The 16,554-nt window shown below is 38.8% G+C and overlaps 2 protein-coding genes across 2 annotated transcripts; both read right to left on the bottom strand.

Annotated features, from left to right (window-relative positions):
* Positions 1–1,389: 1,389 nt before the first annotated feature.
* LOC135085483 (uncharacterized) lies at positions 1,390–3,473 on the bottom strand. The gene is made up of 8 exons (XM_063980272.1): positions 3,301–3,473; positions 2,833–3,019; positions 2,465–2,551; positions 2,240–2,375; positions 2,025–2,159; positions 1,832–1,906; positions 1,658–1,738; positions 1,390–1,563 (listed from the first exon to the last, which is right to left on the bottom strand). The coding sequence occupies exons 1-8, from the start codon at positions 3,378–3,380 to the stop codon at positions 1,391–1,393; spliced, it is 954 nt and encodes a 317-aa protein (XP_063836342.1). The 5' UTR covers positions 3,381–3,473; the 3' UTR covers position 1,390.
* A 1,477-nt stretch (positions 3,474–4,950) lies between these two features.
* Positions 4,951–16,311, bottom strand: LOC135085190 (uncharacterized). Its single transcript, XM_063979943.1, has 7 exons — positions 16,238–16,311; positions 15,722–15,813; positions 14,206–14,326; positions 13,118–13,264; positions 11,261–12,000; positions 9,976–10,090; positions 4,951–5,050 (listed from the first exon to the last, which is right to left on the bottom strand). The coding sequence occupies exons 1-7, from the start codon at positions 16,309–16,311 to the stop codon at positions 4,951–4,953; spliced, it is 1,389 nt and encodes a 462-aa protein (XP_063836013.1).
* Between the last annotated feature and the right edge of the window lie 243 nt (positions 16,312–16,554).

The following is a 16,554-nucleotide window of genomic DNA, read 5'->3' as shown; positions in this document are numbered from 1 at the left end:
TCCGATATCGTGTTTCGAAAGGAACGGCTCTGCAAATTTCAGAGCTTTTGGATTTAGAACCACTAACACGTCGAAATAAAGCCATAGATGGCATAACACAATTATTAATTTGTCTAAGGTTCTTTGCCACTGGATCTTTTCAGCAGGTATTAGGTGATTTAACTAATATACACAAATCGACAGTATGTCGAATAATACAGAGAGTGACGCGCAAGCTTGCAGATCTGAGCTCAATATATATTAAAATGCCAGATAGGCAAGAGCTGAGAAGAATTGCAGAGAATTTCTATGAGATTGCTGGATTTCCTCGGGTTGCAGGAGCCCTAGATTGCACCCATATCAAAATAGTTAGCCGAGGAGGGTCGTTAGCTGAATTATATCGTTGCAGAAAAGGGTTTTTCTCTATAAATGTTCAAGCTGTATGCGATGCTTCTCTAAAAATAAGAGATTTAATCGTTCGATGGCCTGGATCTGTACACGATTCTACAATATTCAATAATTCCCATTTGTGTGCAGATTTTGAAAGGGGAAAATATAGCCCATACTATTTATTAGGAGATAGTGGCTACTTTAACAAGAACTATTTGCTGACCCCTTTTTTGAATCCTCAAAATAGTGCAGAGGAAGCTTATAATAAAAGCCACATTTCCACCAGAAACACTGTGGAGAGATGCTTTGGGGTACTTAAACGTCGCTGCCCATGCTTAGAAAAGGGAATTACCCTGAACAAAACATCAACAGTTCTTCAGGTGATTGTAGCATGTGTGGTGTTACATAACATATGCATTGAATTAAATGAAGTTGATCCTCCAAACGACATTGAAATTACAATAGATAATAGTAATGTTCCATTGTCTATAAGTTCCCAATCCGCACACAGTGCTGTACGTGCTGCACTAGTAAATAGTGTGTTTTCTTAAATGTATATTATTTAATATACCTAGTATAAAATTGGTGCTTATGCCTTATTGTATGTACATTTTAGGATCTTTATTACTTGTTTATGTAATAACAATAATTTTAATAAATGAGTTATACCTATGTGCCAAGTTTATGTTTTTATTCCATTCATTCCTTTACATAGATGAAAGCAGAAAGAAGTTTATATTATTACCATGGGTCATGGGTTGATAATAAATTATTATAATTAAATATCCTCGGACACTCCTTGGGGACACTGCTATTTTCACACACTTAAGTATGACTTCTAGTTCCAAATTAAGCAAAGCCTATTATGAGTACAAGACAATGGATATACCTATAAACATATAAAATACAAATCCTATTCAACAGGGAAACTTCAAATTGTTATATTTCAAACACTTCTTTGTTTTATGTTTTATTTTGTAAAAAAATATACCATTAATTTCTTTAATGAAAGAACTCAGTCTTAATTAGTTTGCTTTTTTAAAATCAGCATTCGAAGTTCATGCTCTTTTTTCATTTGTAAAATTTCTAGCATGAACTTTTTCCTCTCTAAGTCAGCATTTTGACATTTTTTCTTAAAATATAATTTCTTCAACTCATCTGCGGAGGACTGTTTTATTAATTTTCTTTGCGTCACTGAAACAAAAATACCAATAGGTATAAAATGTTTGAACAATATGTAAGTTCACAATGTAAACCAAGATAGTTTAATGCTTAGCCGTATTCCTACCTTTATTTTTATGTAGCAGTTTGCTATGTGCTGCTGGTGGTCTACTAATTTTCTTTATATTGCCAGACTCCATTGATAACTCTAGAACAGGAAAAAAATTGTAGTTTTTCACATCACAAATTAATAAAAATATTTCTGAAGTTTTACAGTGAAATTTTTATGTTTAATTATTACCTTTTCTCTTATTAACTTTTCCCTGACATTCGGTAGTTACTCTTTTTGGGGTTTCTATTATTACTTCTTCGGGACCTGAAAATGAAAAAGATTACATAAATTATATTATTTATGGGCTAATACCTGCCTAATTCTGGTTAAATAAAAGACATGTACATATTCATATCATACACAAATATTAATTATAACTTACATGAACTCATAGTTATTTCCATTACTTCTTCTTGTGTAGATAAGCAAGGTGTGTTCAAAGAAGATGCACATAATATTTTATCATTATTTTCAATTAATATGTTGTTTTGGCTGGAACAAGTTATTTCAACTACATCTGAAATGAAGGTTTCTCTGTAAGTCACCAAAATCAAAGTTATTTAAAAATAAGTAAGTAAATTTAAAAATTATACAAACCATTAAAAAAAACTGCAGCGCTATCATACGGATTGTGTAGTGGTTCCGTTTGTTCTTTTATTATAGAAAGGACTTTTGCATCAGAGTCTGTAGTTTTTGGTTTCCAATAGCCACCACCAGTTTTTTTCATTTCAATCTAAAACCATAATAGTTTATTAGTTACAATAATAAAGATTAATAGGTACCTATTAATATTTGTAAAAATCATTATTAATGGTATGTTACCTTGTCTTCTTTAATATTCATTAAAGCTTGTGTTAAGTCTTCCTCAGTCACAACTTCCATTTCTGTTGCCCGAATGTATGCTTCTTTCTGTGGAAATAATTGAATCCTAATATTTAAATTTCTTACAATATAAACGCACACTCAGTAAAAATTATGAAGCTTGTCAAAAACAAACTCCTTTGCATCCAACACAAAAGTTACTTTGCAAGCTCTGGTCACTTAGGGTAGTTATACACTTTTGCGGGTCTGCATTGTTGGTTCAGCATTATAAACAACACAACCAACCTTCATTTTCACATAAGCCGCTCTATAGCTACCCTATATTGCTGATCTTAAACCATGCCCTGAGGATTTAATAATAACTTTACATTTTTTTCACCAATTTCTTTGCGAGATTTTTGCTTCATGTTGTCATACAATGCTTTCAGCTGGTCTACATCCCTGGGACCACTAGTGCAGCTGCTGTTATATTTAGAAGTGATGGTGTTCCAAACCTCCTTTTTCCTTTGAATAACAATGCCACCAGTTCTTTTGCTTTCCACAATGTCCTTATATCTGTGAAATAAACAAGTTTACACATAATTATATTGTCCTTCAATCAGATGGTCCATCAGAGATAATAGTGTTTGTTGATGAATCTTATCTTGATGTTGCAGTCAAGAGTTAAACTTTTGTTTTGAGACAAATACATTCTATTCTATTAAACTGGCTAAGATTTACCTATTCTTCTACTAGCGAACATCTTTTAAACTGTAGAACACTGTTCAGAGGATTTATTTACCGGTGCAACGAGCGTAATGTTACCTAAACTCTAAAATAATTTAAATCATACTTACTGCATGATGAGTTGCAGCAATATTGACTTTTCCTCTTGGGTGTAGTTTGCTCCACGTTTCCTTGTTTGCTTTTGCGACATTTTGTTCAATTTATTATTCTAACAATAGAAAACAAACAAAAATATCCACAAAGATTTAGACGCACAGAACAGATGAGACCGACCTGACAGGCAGCAGACGCGCCAAAATCACCACGGAATTTGACATTGACTATAGAACCTTGACGTTTGCGTTCTGTTTCCATTGATTTTACATTAACAAAGTCAACATTTATGTGAACGAAACGCATATCATTCACTCATATCGTTCAATTTTAATTTTAGTGTTGGCAATACTTTTTAATGGCACCTTTAAATATTCCTTAACTAAAGGACCTTTAAAAGGGACTGTTAATGTTTTGTGCAACGTCTTTATTTTAATGAACTAATTAGTACTAATGACTCATTAACTAATGGTATTTTTAGGGAACGCTTTCTGCAACTGGCTGATAGCACATAGTACGCAGAACTGACGGCCGGATGGCCAGCAAAGTTCTGGAGTGGAGGCCACATACCGGAAAACGCAGTGTACCACTGAAAACCAGTGTCTTGGCATTTGGCAGCAAAATGTCAACTGGCAAGATGATACTAAGTGGGTGACCTTCTTGGCAAATTTTTTTTTTCTTTTCCCTTAATTGTTTTTGTACTTTTTTTTATTATTAGTAGTCAAATAAATAATTTTTCTTTCTTTCTTTCAGTGTAGGACGTCCACTCACAAGGTGGACCGACGACCTGATAAAGGAGCTGGATGCAGGCCGCTACCAACAAAATTCTTTCTATAGGTACTTAAGTACTACAATAATTTCACTTCGCGATTAACGAGAGGTTTTGTCGCCTCACTAGTGCACAGATTAAAAATGTTTTAATGCCAGATGGCCATATTTGTTTATGTTTCTGTGAATTCTAGAGAATTCGACTTTATTTATACCCTAAAATAAAATTAAATTACGCCCCTAAATAAAATAAAATTTAATTTAATTAAAAAAAAGCTAATCCTACCTTCTTATTGACTTTATCTATTCTTGGTTTCATGTAACTTACGTTACTCTATAAGAATACGAACAAAGTAAGAAACTTCTACACTCCCACACTCTCACACACGTTACACCTTACACCTCACACCACCCACCACACACCACACGTTTAAATTATGTCTTTTCTAACATAATCAGTAAGAAAATAAACCTTATATTAATTCTTGTATTGCCATGTTAGTTTAGTTTAGAAGCATTCTTTCTATTGCGTTATTTTCGGTTTGAGAGGTGGAGACCTGGTGTCTTGTATTACAGGTTGTCTCAACCCATATCAAGCACCAGTCTTCACAATAAGTAATATTGTTTAAAAAATGCGTTTTATTGTTAGTACATGTAATTGGAAACTTACTTGTGAAGAAATTAATAAAGATTTATTCATTACTAGCGGCCGCCCGCGACTTCGTACGCGTGGATCCCGTTTTACCCCCTTTTCCCGAATTTTCTTTGCTATAAACCTCACGGAGCCCGAGACCTTTCCAACGAATGCAAAACCGCGGAAATCGGTTCGTGCGTTCTGGAGTTATAGCGTCAGGGAGGAAAACCCGACTTATTTTTATATAGTAGATTATTATTTATTATTATTTACCGTTGCTAAGCGAGCTGCTCCTCCGTCGGGCAGCGTCGGGTCGTGCTTCGGGCCGCGATCGCCGCACCACCTTCGTCGGCGCCGCGCCGCTCCTGTGGGCACCGAGTTTACAATTTACACAGGTTTTTGAAAACAATTAATCAAAAAAATCGTCGGCCGTTTGGTGTAGTGGTTCGAAACGGACTACTATTCCGGAGGTAGCGGGTTCGATTCCCGCACAGTACAAACATTTGTGTGCATGAACATATTTGTTTGTATTGGACTGGGTGTTTTCTATGTATAATAAGTATGTATTTACAAAAAAAAAGTATTTAAGTATGTTTATATCCGTTGTCTAGTACCCATAGTACAAGCTTTGCTTAGTTTGGGACTAGAAGCGCAGTATAAATGTAAAAAAAAAAAAATTATAAGTGAAAAATAAAGTCTTAGCCTTAGTCTCTCCACTCGACCTGTGGTTGACTGGCAGAGAATGCCACCTGGCATTAAGTCAGTTTTTTTGTGCAAAAGTATAAATAAATAAATAAAAAATATACAGCTATTGAGATTTTTAGAGGAAGGGTAAAAAGTTCAACCAAAATGTTTGACCGAATTATTTGTTGCTGTCACCATGGTTACCATTCTAAAGGCTGATTTTAACAACCGTCGGATATCTTTTACCCCAAGAATTTTTAGTTTTCTAAATAAAATAAGAATAAAAATTACATTTCGATTTTCGACATATTTCCCATAAGAGAAATATACTATACTAATAGGCCAATTTAATTCTTAAGTATATTTTATTTATTTTTATTTTTATTTATTTTATTTTATTTGGGATAACAAACAATTGCGCAATATTGCAAATACAACTGCTGAACATTAAATAAACTTATACTATTACGCAACCAGCACTATTATCCTCATAGTAATATTACAAACTTATTTTGGTACAGATCGCGCCAAACTTCTAGTCCGCTCTGAAGTTGCTTCGCGCAGGGGTACAGTCACGCACCAAATTAAGTTGATTTGCAACACAAAACCTCCACCATAACTATACACTGAGGAACTAATTTTGCAATAGAATATTATAATAATATTAGTTAAATGTTATTATTACATTGTTATTCTCACATTATTTAATATATCTAGGAATAGGCAAAACACAGGTTTTATTCCAAAATAGTTTTATTTAAAAGTTTATAATTGTTTAACACCTTCAACATAGTTTGATAGTGATATTGTTGAGTTGCTTGAACAACTTGCTTGAACAGCACTGTCATCGTCGCCACTATCTGATTCGTTAGAGTCTGTATTTTCACTCTCATCATCGCTCTCCGATTCCGATTCGCTATCGGTCACTTTTATTATAATTTCATCGGTTAATGTATCTATTACGTGATCACTCTTTCTATACTCTTCTTCATTGTTTCGAACTTTGTTGCACAATGCCGTCCACTCTGATTCACCCATAATATTACATTTTTCTCGGACAAGTTCCATGACTTGATTAATATTCCAGCTTATATTTTTCTTCGCTACATAACCCTTCACAGCTGCCCATGCCATTTCTATAGGATTCAAGTCTGGGTGATAGGGTGGAAGCCGTAATACCGTATGTCCACTCTCTCCTAAAATACGGTCAATGAGAAAACGTTTGTTTGCTTCCTTGTTTTTTTTAATGAGTTCGTATAGTTCAGGTTTCAGCATCTCAGGACTGAAAGTAATTCCTTTCTTGGTGAGCCATGTCTGCATGTCAGATTTTTTTGAATTTGAGGTTGGGCAGTGCTCTTCTTCTTTATTATGGTAGGACGCATTGTCAATAACTACAACAGATCTAGAGGGCAGATTTGGGATCAACTGAGTTCGCAACCATTTTTCATAATTAAGAAAATTCATATTGTCATGATAGTCTCCACTCTTTGTCCCCGCCTTAAACATAAGGAGAGCATTAGGTACAAAACCGGTATTTGACCCGGCATGCACAATGACAATACGTTGCCCCTTTGAAATTTTTTTCTTAAGTCCCTCTTTCGAACCATCACCCCAGGCTTTGGAGCTGACATGTGTCGAGTCAACATACGATTCATCTGTATAAATAATCGGCCTTCCATCATCACGGTAACGTTTAATTTTTTGTAGAAAATCTATGCGTTTCAATCGTATATTGGTTTGTTCAATAAGAAGTTTTCTGTTATCCTCCGTTCTTTTCCATTGAAACCCCATGCGTTTTAATATGCGCCGCAGGCTGGTTCCAGAACCTTCGAAATTTATGTCGTCCTTTAACTTTCTTAAAATGCCCTTTACTGTCGGTAACTCTTTTTCGGTAATGTGAAAATTGTGGACGCACCTTTTTATTACCCCTTCGTTAAAACTGTCAATATTAGTTATCTTCTTTTTTCCCGTCCTCTTCTTCCCAGGAGTTCGAAACACAGCAATAAATTCCGATTTGTTAGCTTCTGCATTAATTCTGCGCACTGTTTTCGTTGAAACTCCAGTAGCTTCTGCCACTCTTTTTTGCACGTGCTTGATGTTTATTTTTATGCCCTCGTCCGCTTCTTTTTGCATAAATTTCAAAACATTGTACACAATTTTTCTAGCTTGACGACGTAAAACCGTATTCCGATTAGGCATGTTCAAAATTTTGTAATTAAAGGAACAGCAAAAAAAACGATAACTGAACAACTAAAAAAAAATTGACAACAAAAGAAATTAAAAGTAACAATTAAATAACTGAGCGTGACTGTACTTCACTACGAAAAACGAGCGCGTGTGCTATTCGGAAGAACATTGAATGCACACTAACGCGCACGCACTGATGATATAGGTGTGGGGGCGGTGAAGTGGGGCGAGCCCTGCCGCCGCCACCTTCAGCCGCTCCCCGCTCATACCCATTTTTTGCTACTGCGACGCGGTTCGCGCTGTGTTAAGAGCGGACTAGAAGTTTGGCGCGATCTGTACAAGCTAACCAAGCAAACAAACAGTGTTATATGTGCTTTAACTTAATGTAAAGAAGAGAAAAAACAAATACAATTAAGGTACATTCGTTAATACATCAAGGATGCACTTTCTGAACTTTGAGGGAGACACTACAAATAAATCGATATCAGTAAAATATTTGTTGTATGCATCCATTAATCGCCATAAAGGAGCTCTTTTGCCAGCGTTAGTTCGACATCGTTTAGGAGCAAAAAGTCTGTGAGTGTAAGCATCTCGTATACGCTGGGAGCGACTGGGGATGCGCAGGTAAATTTGATTAATTAGTTGGTTGCAATCGAAGCCATTACGACAAATTTTAAAGAGAATAGATTGGTCAAGATACAGTCTCCGTTGTTTGAGAGTTAATAACGAGTATTTATCCAAAAGTGATTGATATGAGGCCCATACCTTTACAGATTGGTAATTTAGATTAAGTAGATATTTACGTTGTAAGGTTTCAAGTTGATCACTGTATTTATTGTAAAATGGGTTCCAAACACATGTAGCATACTCCACCTGAGGTCTTACGAGTGATTTGTATAGTAACAGGTGAGTACTTAGCTTCTTGAAAGAACTGCAGGTACGTCTCAGAAATCCAAACATTTGAAAACCCCTAGCAGTGATGTAGTCGACGTGAGCATCAAAATGCAATTTAGAGTCGAAGAGTACACCTAAATCTTTGATTAAAGAGACTCGTTCCAGAGGAGTGTTACAAAGCACATAGTCATATTGAATGGAGTTGATTTTTTTAGTGAAGGATATAACTTTGCATTTAGGTATGCTCAAGTGAAGTTTATTGGCTGAACAGTAAGCAGTTAGTCGGTCCAGGTCCTCCTGTAATTTGACACTATCGTCAATGCAAGTTATTTTACGAAACACCTTAAGATCGTCTGCGTATAATAAAAAGTTACTGTGTCTAAAACAGGTGTTTATATCATTAATGAAGAGTACAAAGAGTAGAGGACCCAGGATCGATCCTTGCGCCACACCAGAGGTCACGCTGACCACATCTGAGCTGAACCCTTATACAATTTTGATTGATTTTTTACCTTATATTAAAGTCGTATCGTTCAAAATTATGTCTTATTTCTTATTATTGGATGGAAGGTCAATGTTCTGTGTACAAAAACTAAAGTCAAACGATTCTAAAACGTCTAGTGGCAAAAATCGGAACTAATAACCCAGTACTGATGGTAGCGCCCTCTTGTCAATGTCATAGCTGGGACGGTTCAATCCCAACTAATCCCAACTAATATTATAAATGCGAAAGTAACTCTGTCTGTCTGTCTGTCTGTCTGTCTGTCTGTCTGTTACGCTTTCCCGCTTAAACCTCGCAACCGATTTTGATGAAATTTGGCATAGAGATAGTTTGAGTCCCGGGAAAGAACATAGGATAGTTTTTATCCCGGTTTTTGAAACAGGGACGCGCGCGATAAAGTTTTTCTGTGACAGACAAAATTCCACGCGGGCGAAGCCGCGGGCGGAAAGCTAGTATTGAATAACTTTATTATACTGACCTATCATGAGGCGGCGGACTATTCTTCCTTGCTAAATCCCGGTCCGTGAGCACGTAGAATTTTGTCCAATGACCCCTAGCTACCCATCCTTATCGCTCGCGCGTTATTATATTGCTGTCGCGACTGTGCGACGGGCGCCCGCAGTGAGTGTGTGAGCGCGATAGCAACACAATTACGCGCGAGCGATAAGGATGGGTAGCTTGGGGTCATTGGACAAAATTCTACGTGCTCACGGACCAGACTATAGCGAGCGTAAACGCGTCAACAGTGACAGTTCTGTCAACCCGCGCCGCCATATTGGCTTCATAGTTGACATTAATACATAGCAACATACTTCAAAATAGTGTGACAACAAAATAGTTTTTTGTAAAAAAAAATGTTTAATCTACATAATGACTAACCCCAATAGATTTTGAACTCTAATACATTTACTTAAAGTCCAAAATAACACCCGCCTTTGATTGAGCTGAGCACTTTATATCCTGTCTCGTCGGATTTTAAACTTTACGTCTTCGCTATAAGGTCTAAAATCAAGCTTCACTAACCTGTCATGAGGCGGCGGACTGTTCTTCCTAGCTAGCGAACGCAGGCGCGTCAGTAATGACAGTTCTGTCAACCCGCGCCGCCATATTGGTTTGGCTGCCTCTGAGTTGTCTCTGTCTACGAAATTGTAAAGCAATCATTAATATCATAAGGTCATTTAGGGCACTTTCAAATAATAATAATAATTACAGTAGAACTTACAATGAAGAGGTTCGACATATTCTGCTATAAAGTCCGGTCGCCGAGCAGATAGAATCTCGTCCAATGACCCCAAGCTACTCATCCTTGTCGCTCGCCGGCAATAGCTGTCGCGGCTATGCCGGGCGGCCGCAATGAGTGTGCGAGCTTGGGATCATTGTACGAAATTCTATCTGCTCGGCGACCGAACTTTAGTTTGTTGACGTAGAAATTATAAACCTCTTAATAAAAAGTTACAACTAGGATGAACATTGGAATAAAATGATATTACCATACTAAATGACAATTTAAGCCAGAGATAATTAAAATTAAAAATTGTGTGCTGTCACTTGTTCTCTCTCTCTTTGCAATAACCCCTCTTTTTGATCTCAAAAATATAAAGTACTAGGTCTAGCGCTAAACTCAGGCAGAGGTATGGGACCGACACGGGAAGTGTTTTTGTAACGTCATCGTCAGAGAGACTTCAAATGTGCTTCAGATTTGTATGCTCTGTCACGTCATATGTCAATGTCACCCCTCCCATACCTCAAGCACTGAGTAAGTTAATCGCTAAACCTACACTCAACATCAAATAAACCGCACCTTCCGCGACGCGAACTTTAAAGATTTTCTTCTGACACAATCATGATGCCCCAACAATATTGGTGTTATTTGAAAGCCCAATAAATATCCTTAAAGAAAAACACATTTAATTTCTTAATAAATGATTAACATATACCATAAATGTGACTTGAAAAATGACCTCACTTTGGGCTCACCTCTGGGATCAATTATACCAAATTTTATGGTTATAAAACCAAATAATGATCACACGTGTCCTCTTTAACAGATGGATACCGATTAATCCCAACTTAACAGTTTTATAGCCATAAAAGTTGGCTCTAGCGTAACTACCTATTTTTTGAAGAAGTGACTCTGGATCCTTCTAAAGACACATTTTTGGGGTAAAAACCTTTCCTTTAATGAAATGAAGGTTAGAACTAGGCTTTTAAATGATGCCAATATTGGTGGGAAGTGGGGATGCATACGTTTGAAAGTGCTTGTTGCGGGAGGTGCGATTTATTTGATGTTGAGTGTATTATAACTCACCATTGCTCCCCTCTCTCTTCGGACTAAGATTATTCACTCGTCTCACACTGTCCCTCCTTGGCGAATCGTACGCGTTTTGACTGTGCGACCGTTCCACATTCGACCTTGCTGCCCTCGTATTAAAGCTCACATTTCCCGCCACAGTCACGGCACTTTGGATCCTATCTACATTAGAATTCACTTCTACCCTCCCGTTAGAGTCAGAATTTACTTCTACCCTCCCATTTTGCGTGGAATTCACTTCTACCCTCCCATTCTGATTCTGCGTTTCACCGTTCACTGTCACAGCTGTATTTGTATTTTGATTTTGACTTTGACTAGGGTATAAATATTCGTACGTAGTGTCACAATTAGACGTTTCTAAATTAGGCAACGAAGATTTTCTCACTCGATCTAGCTTTTTCAATTTCGTCACCGCTTCGTTCGACGTCGACGCTAAACACAGTCGTTCGTAGACGCCATTTTTGTCTGTGCTGCTGTCATTGACATCTGTCAAGTTGACAGTTGTTGTCAAACTCAAATGGCCGTAGTCGTCTGTGAATACGGTTCCGTAGCCGTTTTCAGAGTTGACGTTCACTTCAGTGTTGACAATGTTCACGAATGACGTTTCGGTGTTGTTTTCAGGGTTTTGAGTGAAGTTGAAGTCGAATATGTCAGTTTCTGGGCCGAGGACTGGTATGGCGGTGTGGGGTGGCTTGTTTGACACTTGGATGACAGTGATGTTGGTCGCTTGACGGTCGCTGGAAGTAAAATGGTGGATGATAGCATAGAAAGAATAAAGTTAATTGTGTAATATTGATGTTAACTTTTTATAGACCTAACAGAAATAAAGTAGCTCAACTTTTTGAATATTTACTCTACGGAAATAAATAAAAATACCATTGCTGAAAATAAGCAGTTAATGAAAGACTCTTCTTAAATAACTTTACAAGTTTTCAACCAGACGCGATGTGACTTATTTCTACCAAAGTAGAACGAGAGTTTTTGAGAGGTCTTCACAACTTCGCTCCGTTCCCCTCGCTTTGGTGGAAAAAGGGCCTAAAAACTCCTTACGCTTAACGATTACATTTAGCAGTGGACTGTTAAAGCCTGTCAAATTGTTAACTGTAAGGCTGAGTTGCACCAGCTTATTTTTACCATAAACGGTGTTTTTTGTATGGAGTTTATTTTATTTTACTTTATTCGGAAAACAAACAGTGTTAATTGACTTATTAACTATCTGAGTATAAAGCTTTACACCAATTATATGTTCGTTTGTCAGACTTTTGACCTTTGTGGAAGTTAAAGCAAGATAGTGCAACCCAGCCTACGTTTGTTAGCTGCCAGTCGTGTGTAGTGCATAACCCGCAATGATCAAACGCCTTCTGACTTACTTTTGCGCATCAGCAGTTGTAGCCACTTCGTCAGCAACCACGACCGTTTGCTTGTAGTTATTGTTTATGTGTAGCCTCTCAACTAATCCGCTGAATTGTTCTAACTCGCTGAAATGGTCAGCAAACTTACCTCTGGTTGTCAGCAGCCGTAGCCTTTTCGTCAGCGACCTTGTAGCTGTTATAGAAGTGCAGAAAGCTAAGTTCCTTGGGAGTCTTTGGCTCTTTGGCTAAGTCTACTAAAACCCGGTCTGTGAGCACGTAGAATTTTGTCCAATGACCCCAAGCTATCCATCCTTATCGCTCGCGCGTAATTATATTGCTGTCGCGACTGTGCGACGGGCGCCCGCAGTGAGTTTGCGAGTGCGACAGCAACATAATTACGTGCGAGCGATAAGGATGGGTAGCTTGGGGTCATTGGACAAAATTCTACGTGCTCGCAGACCAGACTATAGTGGCTGTAATCTGCCATGGTCAGCAAACTTACCTCTGGTTGTCAGCAGCCGTAGCCACTTCGTCAGCAACCATGACAGTCTGCTTGTAGTTGTTGTCTATGTGTAGCCTCTCAACTGATCCGGTAGCGCGGTCCAACTCGCTGAAGAATTCCTCGTCGCTGTCCGTTGTGTCTACGTTCCTGATATTTGAATAGAGAGTTAACAGTACATAACTATGATAAAACTATTTCAATTACATACGTTGCCATTCATTTTATTTTATTTATTTATTTAATAGGACAACCAACAAGACATACACTATAAGACAATCAATATTTACAACGTATTTGAACTTAATCTAAGTGCTGCCTTAATAGGTTGCCACGGCATGCAATAGTTGACTTATATATTTTATACATGCAGTGTCTACATTTAAAGAAAAGAGTTTCTTCAGCGAGTATTATTTAGCTGGAATAACATTTCGCCAACGACTTCATGATCATGTCATTAACGTATGTATGTATCATGGAAGAACAAAAAATTTACGGTTTCGGCTATTATCTGCAACAGCTAGACTGATTTTGATGAGACTTTTACAGGTAGATAGATAATTATTTAAGAAAAATCTGAGCAAGCTTGTTCTACCATAGATCGCCTCTATTCACCCCTTGGATCACATTCTTACAAAGAGCAAGCCATCATTCAATGAGGGCTATCGTTTTTATACTTAACAGTTGGCACCCCTGGCGATTGACAGGACCTTACTCTACAGTGGCGCCATCTTGATGAGTGCAAATGCGATAGTCCTCCTACCACTTTAGCGCTCACAAGCTGGTGCCTCTGTCTTCGCTACTAGCAAGTGACAGGACCTTACTCTACAGTGGCGCTTACTGGTGAGCGCTAAAACGATAGCCCTCATTATCTTATAATAAAGGTAATTACTTCAAGATTAATTTTTCATAATATATGGAGAACCTCCAAAAAAATTACTTTTCCTAAATGTGCCTTGAACACAAAAAATTGCGAAACACTGCTCTAGCTTACTAAAGGCGAACCAAAAAGCTCTTACTTTAAAAAATAATATCTATCATTCGCTGTGTAAAAATTACTAGATATTTATTAAAAAACTACCATCACTTACCGTTTCAGTATAGAGTCGTCCAGGCATATATTCTGTCCGCAGATCTTGGCCACGCTCTTCTTGGGCTCACTTTCTTGGCTTGTGCTTGGCACGGGGGTCGTTTCATCCCAGCTGGATATGTCTGGACAAGTTTCAGTCGATTATTATGGATTTTGATGATATTAGACGTGATTTGTGGTAAATTTCTATTTGATGGTATGTATTTCCCGAATCCAATGAAGATTAGTATATTATAATGATGTTAATAGTTAATGTTAGGGGGAGGCCTATGATCAGCGGTGGACGTCTTTCGTCTGAAACGAACGAACGAACATAGGCCCTTTCTAGCGCTTATACGCGTCCCAAATATTTTTTGCATAAGGCTAATATATCGGCTAGTGCAGAGAAGTAGCGGAAGAAATTTGCCGGGCTCTTATTTAATACAGGAAATACAATTTACAAGATGTTACAAGTGTGAGCAAGGCCGGTACAACTCGGTCGAGTTACCTGCGCACTTCGCTGGAACTGGAATGTTCCGTCGCCAGGTGCGCAGTTAATTTCACCGGGCTGTTTAGTACCTCTTTGGTACTGTCAGGAACTAGTTTTTCTAAACCTTTTGACCTTGAATAACTGACGACGCCGACACGTGATTTTATGTGACTTACACAATTTTCAGAATACCAAAATAAAGGTGTATACGAAAATTCAACTTATCATCTCACATTCCGAGGTTGATTCCTTATTTGGTTGGACTAATAATAAAGCTATAATATACCTATAGGTAAATGAAGAGATCCGTAAACGAACTAAAGTCGCTGACATAACCCGCTACCAACCGGGCAATATGGAAAGCATTGGGGGAGGACTATGTTCAGCAGTGGACGTCCTATGGCTGAAATGATGAATGATGAAATGTTCGTGAAGCATTTGAATTGCGAGTGAGTTAAAGTAGCTTTCAATCAGCTTTTACTCAGAGGTGCAGTCGCATTCCGTTTACGTTACAGCTTCGTTTGAACTAGCTGTCAAAACAACCATGATACGGATTTGTCACAACAGCTGATGTTCGTTCGTCGTCCAGTCGCGTTGCAGTTGAAAATTTTTAGCGCAATCGGGGCCCAGATCTAACCTTTACAAGATCTAAACAAGGTGACTGACTGACTGACATAGTGATCTATCAACGCACAGCCCAAACCACTGGACGGATCGGGCTGAAAGGCATGCAGGTAGATGTTATGACGTAGGCATCCGCTAAGAAAGGATTTTACAAAACTCCACCCCTAAGGGGGTATAACGGGATCCACGCGTACGAAGTCGCGGGCGGAAAGCTAGTATGTTATGATTGCAAGCTATAGTCTGGTCGTAAGCACGTAGAATTTTGTCCAATGACCCCAAGCTACCCATCCATGCGCTCGCACACTCACTGCGGGCGCGCGTCGCACAGTCGCGACAGCAATATAATTACGCGCGAGCGATAAGGATGGGTAGCTAGGGGTCATTGGACAAAATTTTACGTGCTCACGGACCGGGCTTTACATACCTATAGGTTGCGGCGGGTCTGGGACAGGCTCGGGCGGCGGCGGCTCGGCGGGCGGCGCCCTGGCCGGCGGCGCCAGCTCTATGCCTGGCACTCTGGAAGTTACAACTTTTGTTATTCAATCACATAACATTTATTTACTTTCATTAATAAGACCTGTGGCCTTACTCACGTATTTTGACAGTCCAGATCTCGCTGACGTTTAGAAGTCGTCCCATTGAAACAGTTCAGAACAACAGTTCAGTTCTAAAGAAAACAGTCTAAATCCGTATTCACAAGAGTCATTTTTGATAGAACGATTAGGTACCCGATAGGATCGCAACTCAGTGTTTTGTTGTCGTTGAAGTTCTGTTACGTGAATAAGGCTACAGCAGGGTTTGTAGTTTGTTCACAATTTTACTGAGTACATACTAATAACGGGGCTATCTTTAAGGCCTCAGCCTCGAACTTAGCGGGCAGCGGGGCGGCGGCGGCGGCGGCGCGGGAGCGGCAGGATCTTATGCGTAAAATCAAATGGACCGGTTCTCGAAAACAGCGGCGCGGCAGCGGGGCGGCAGCGGGCAACGAGCGGGCAGCGGCGAGGGAGCGGGCATCGAGCGGGGAGCGCACTCCTTCTTTTGCCCACAATAAATCGAGCGTTAGGAATAAATTTGAATCGAAATAAAATTGTCGCCGTTGTTCAGACATTTCGTTTGCGAATAAAAACAAATATCTCGACAACACAACCCCGAACACAACACTTCGCCGCTAAAGCGCCGCGCGAGCTGCCCGCTGGTTTCGAGAACGGGTCTGCGTTACCCGCCCCGCTCTCGCGCCGCCGCCGCCGCCGCCCCGCT

This window comes from Ostrinia nubilalis, chromosome 28 (assembly GCF_963855985.1).
Source record: "Ostrinia nubilalis chromosome 28, ilOstNubi1.1, whole genome shotgun sequence".
NCBI lineage: Eukaryota > Metazoa > Arthropoda > Insecta > Lepidoptera > Crambidae > Ostrinia > Ostrinia nubilalis.
Note: the sequence above shows the minus strand (reverse complement) of the source record. Positions and strands in the feature narration are given on the sequence as shown.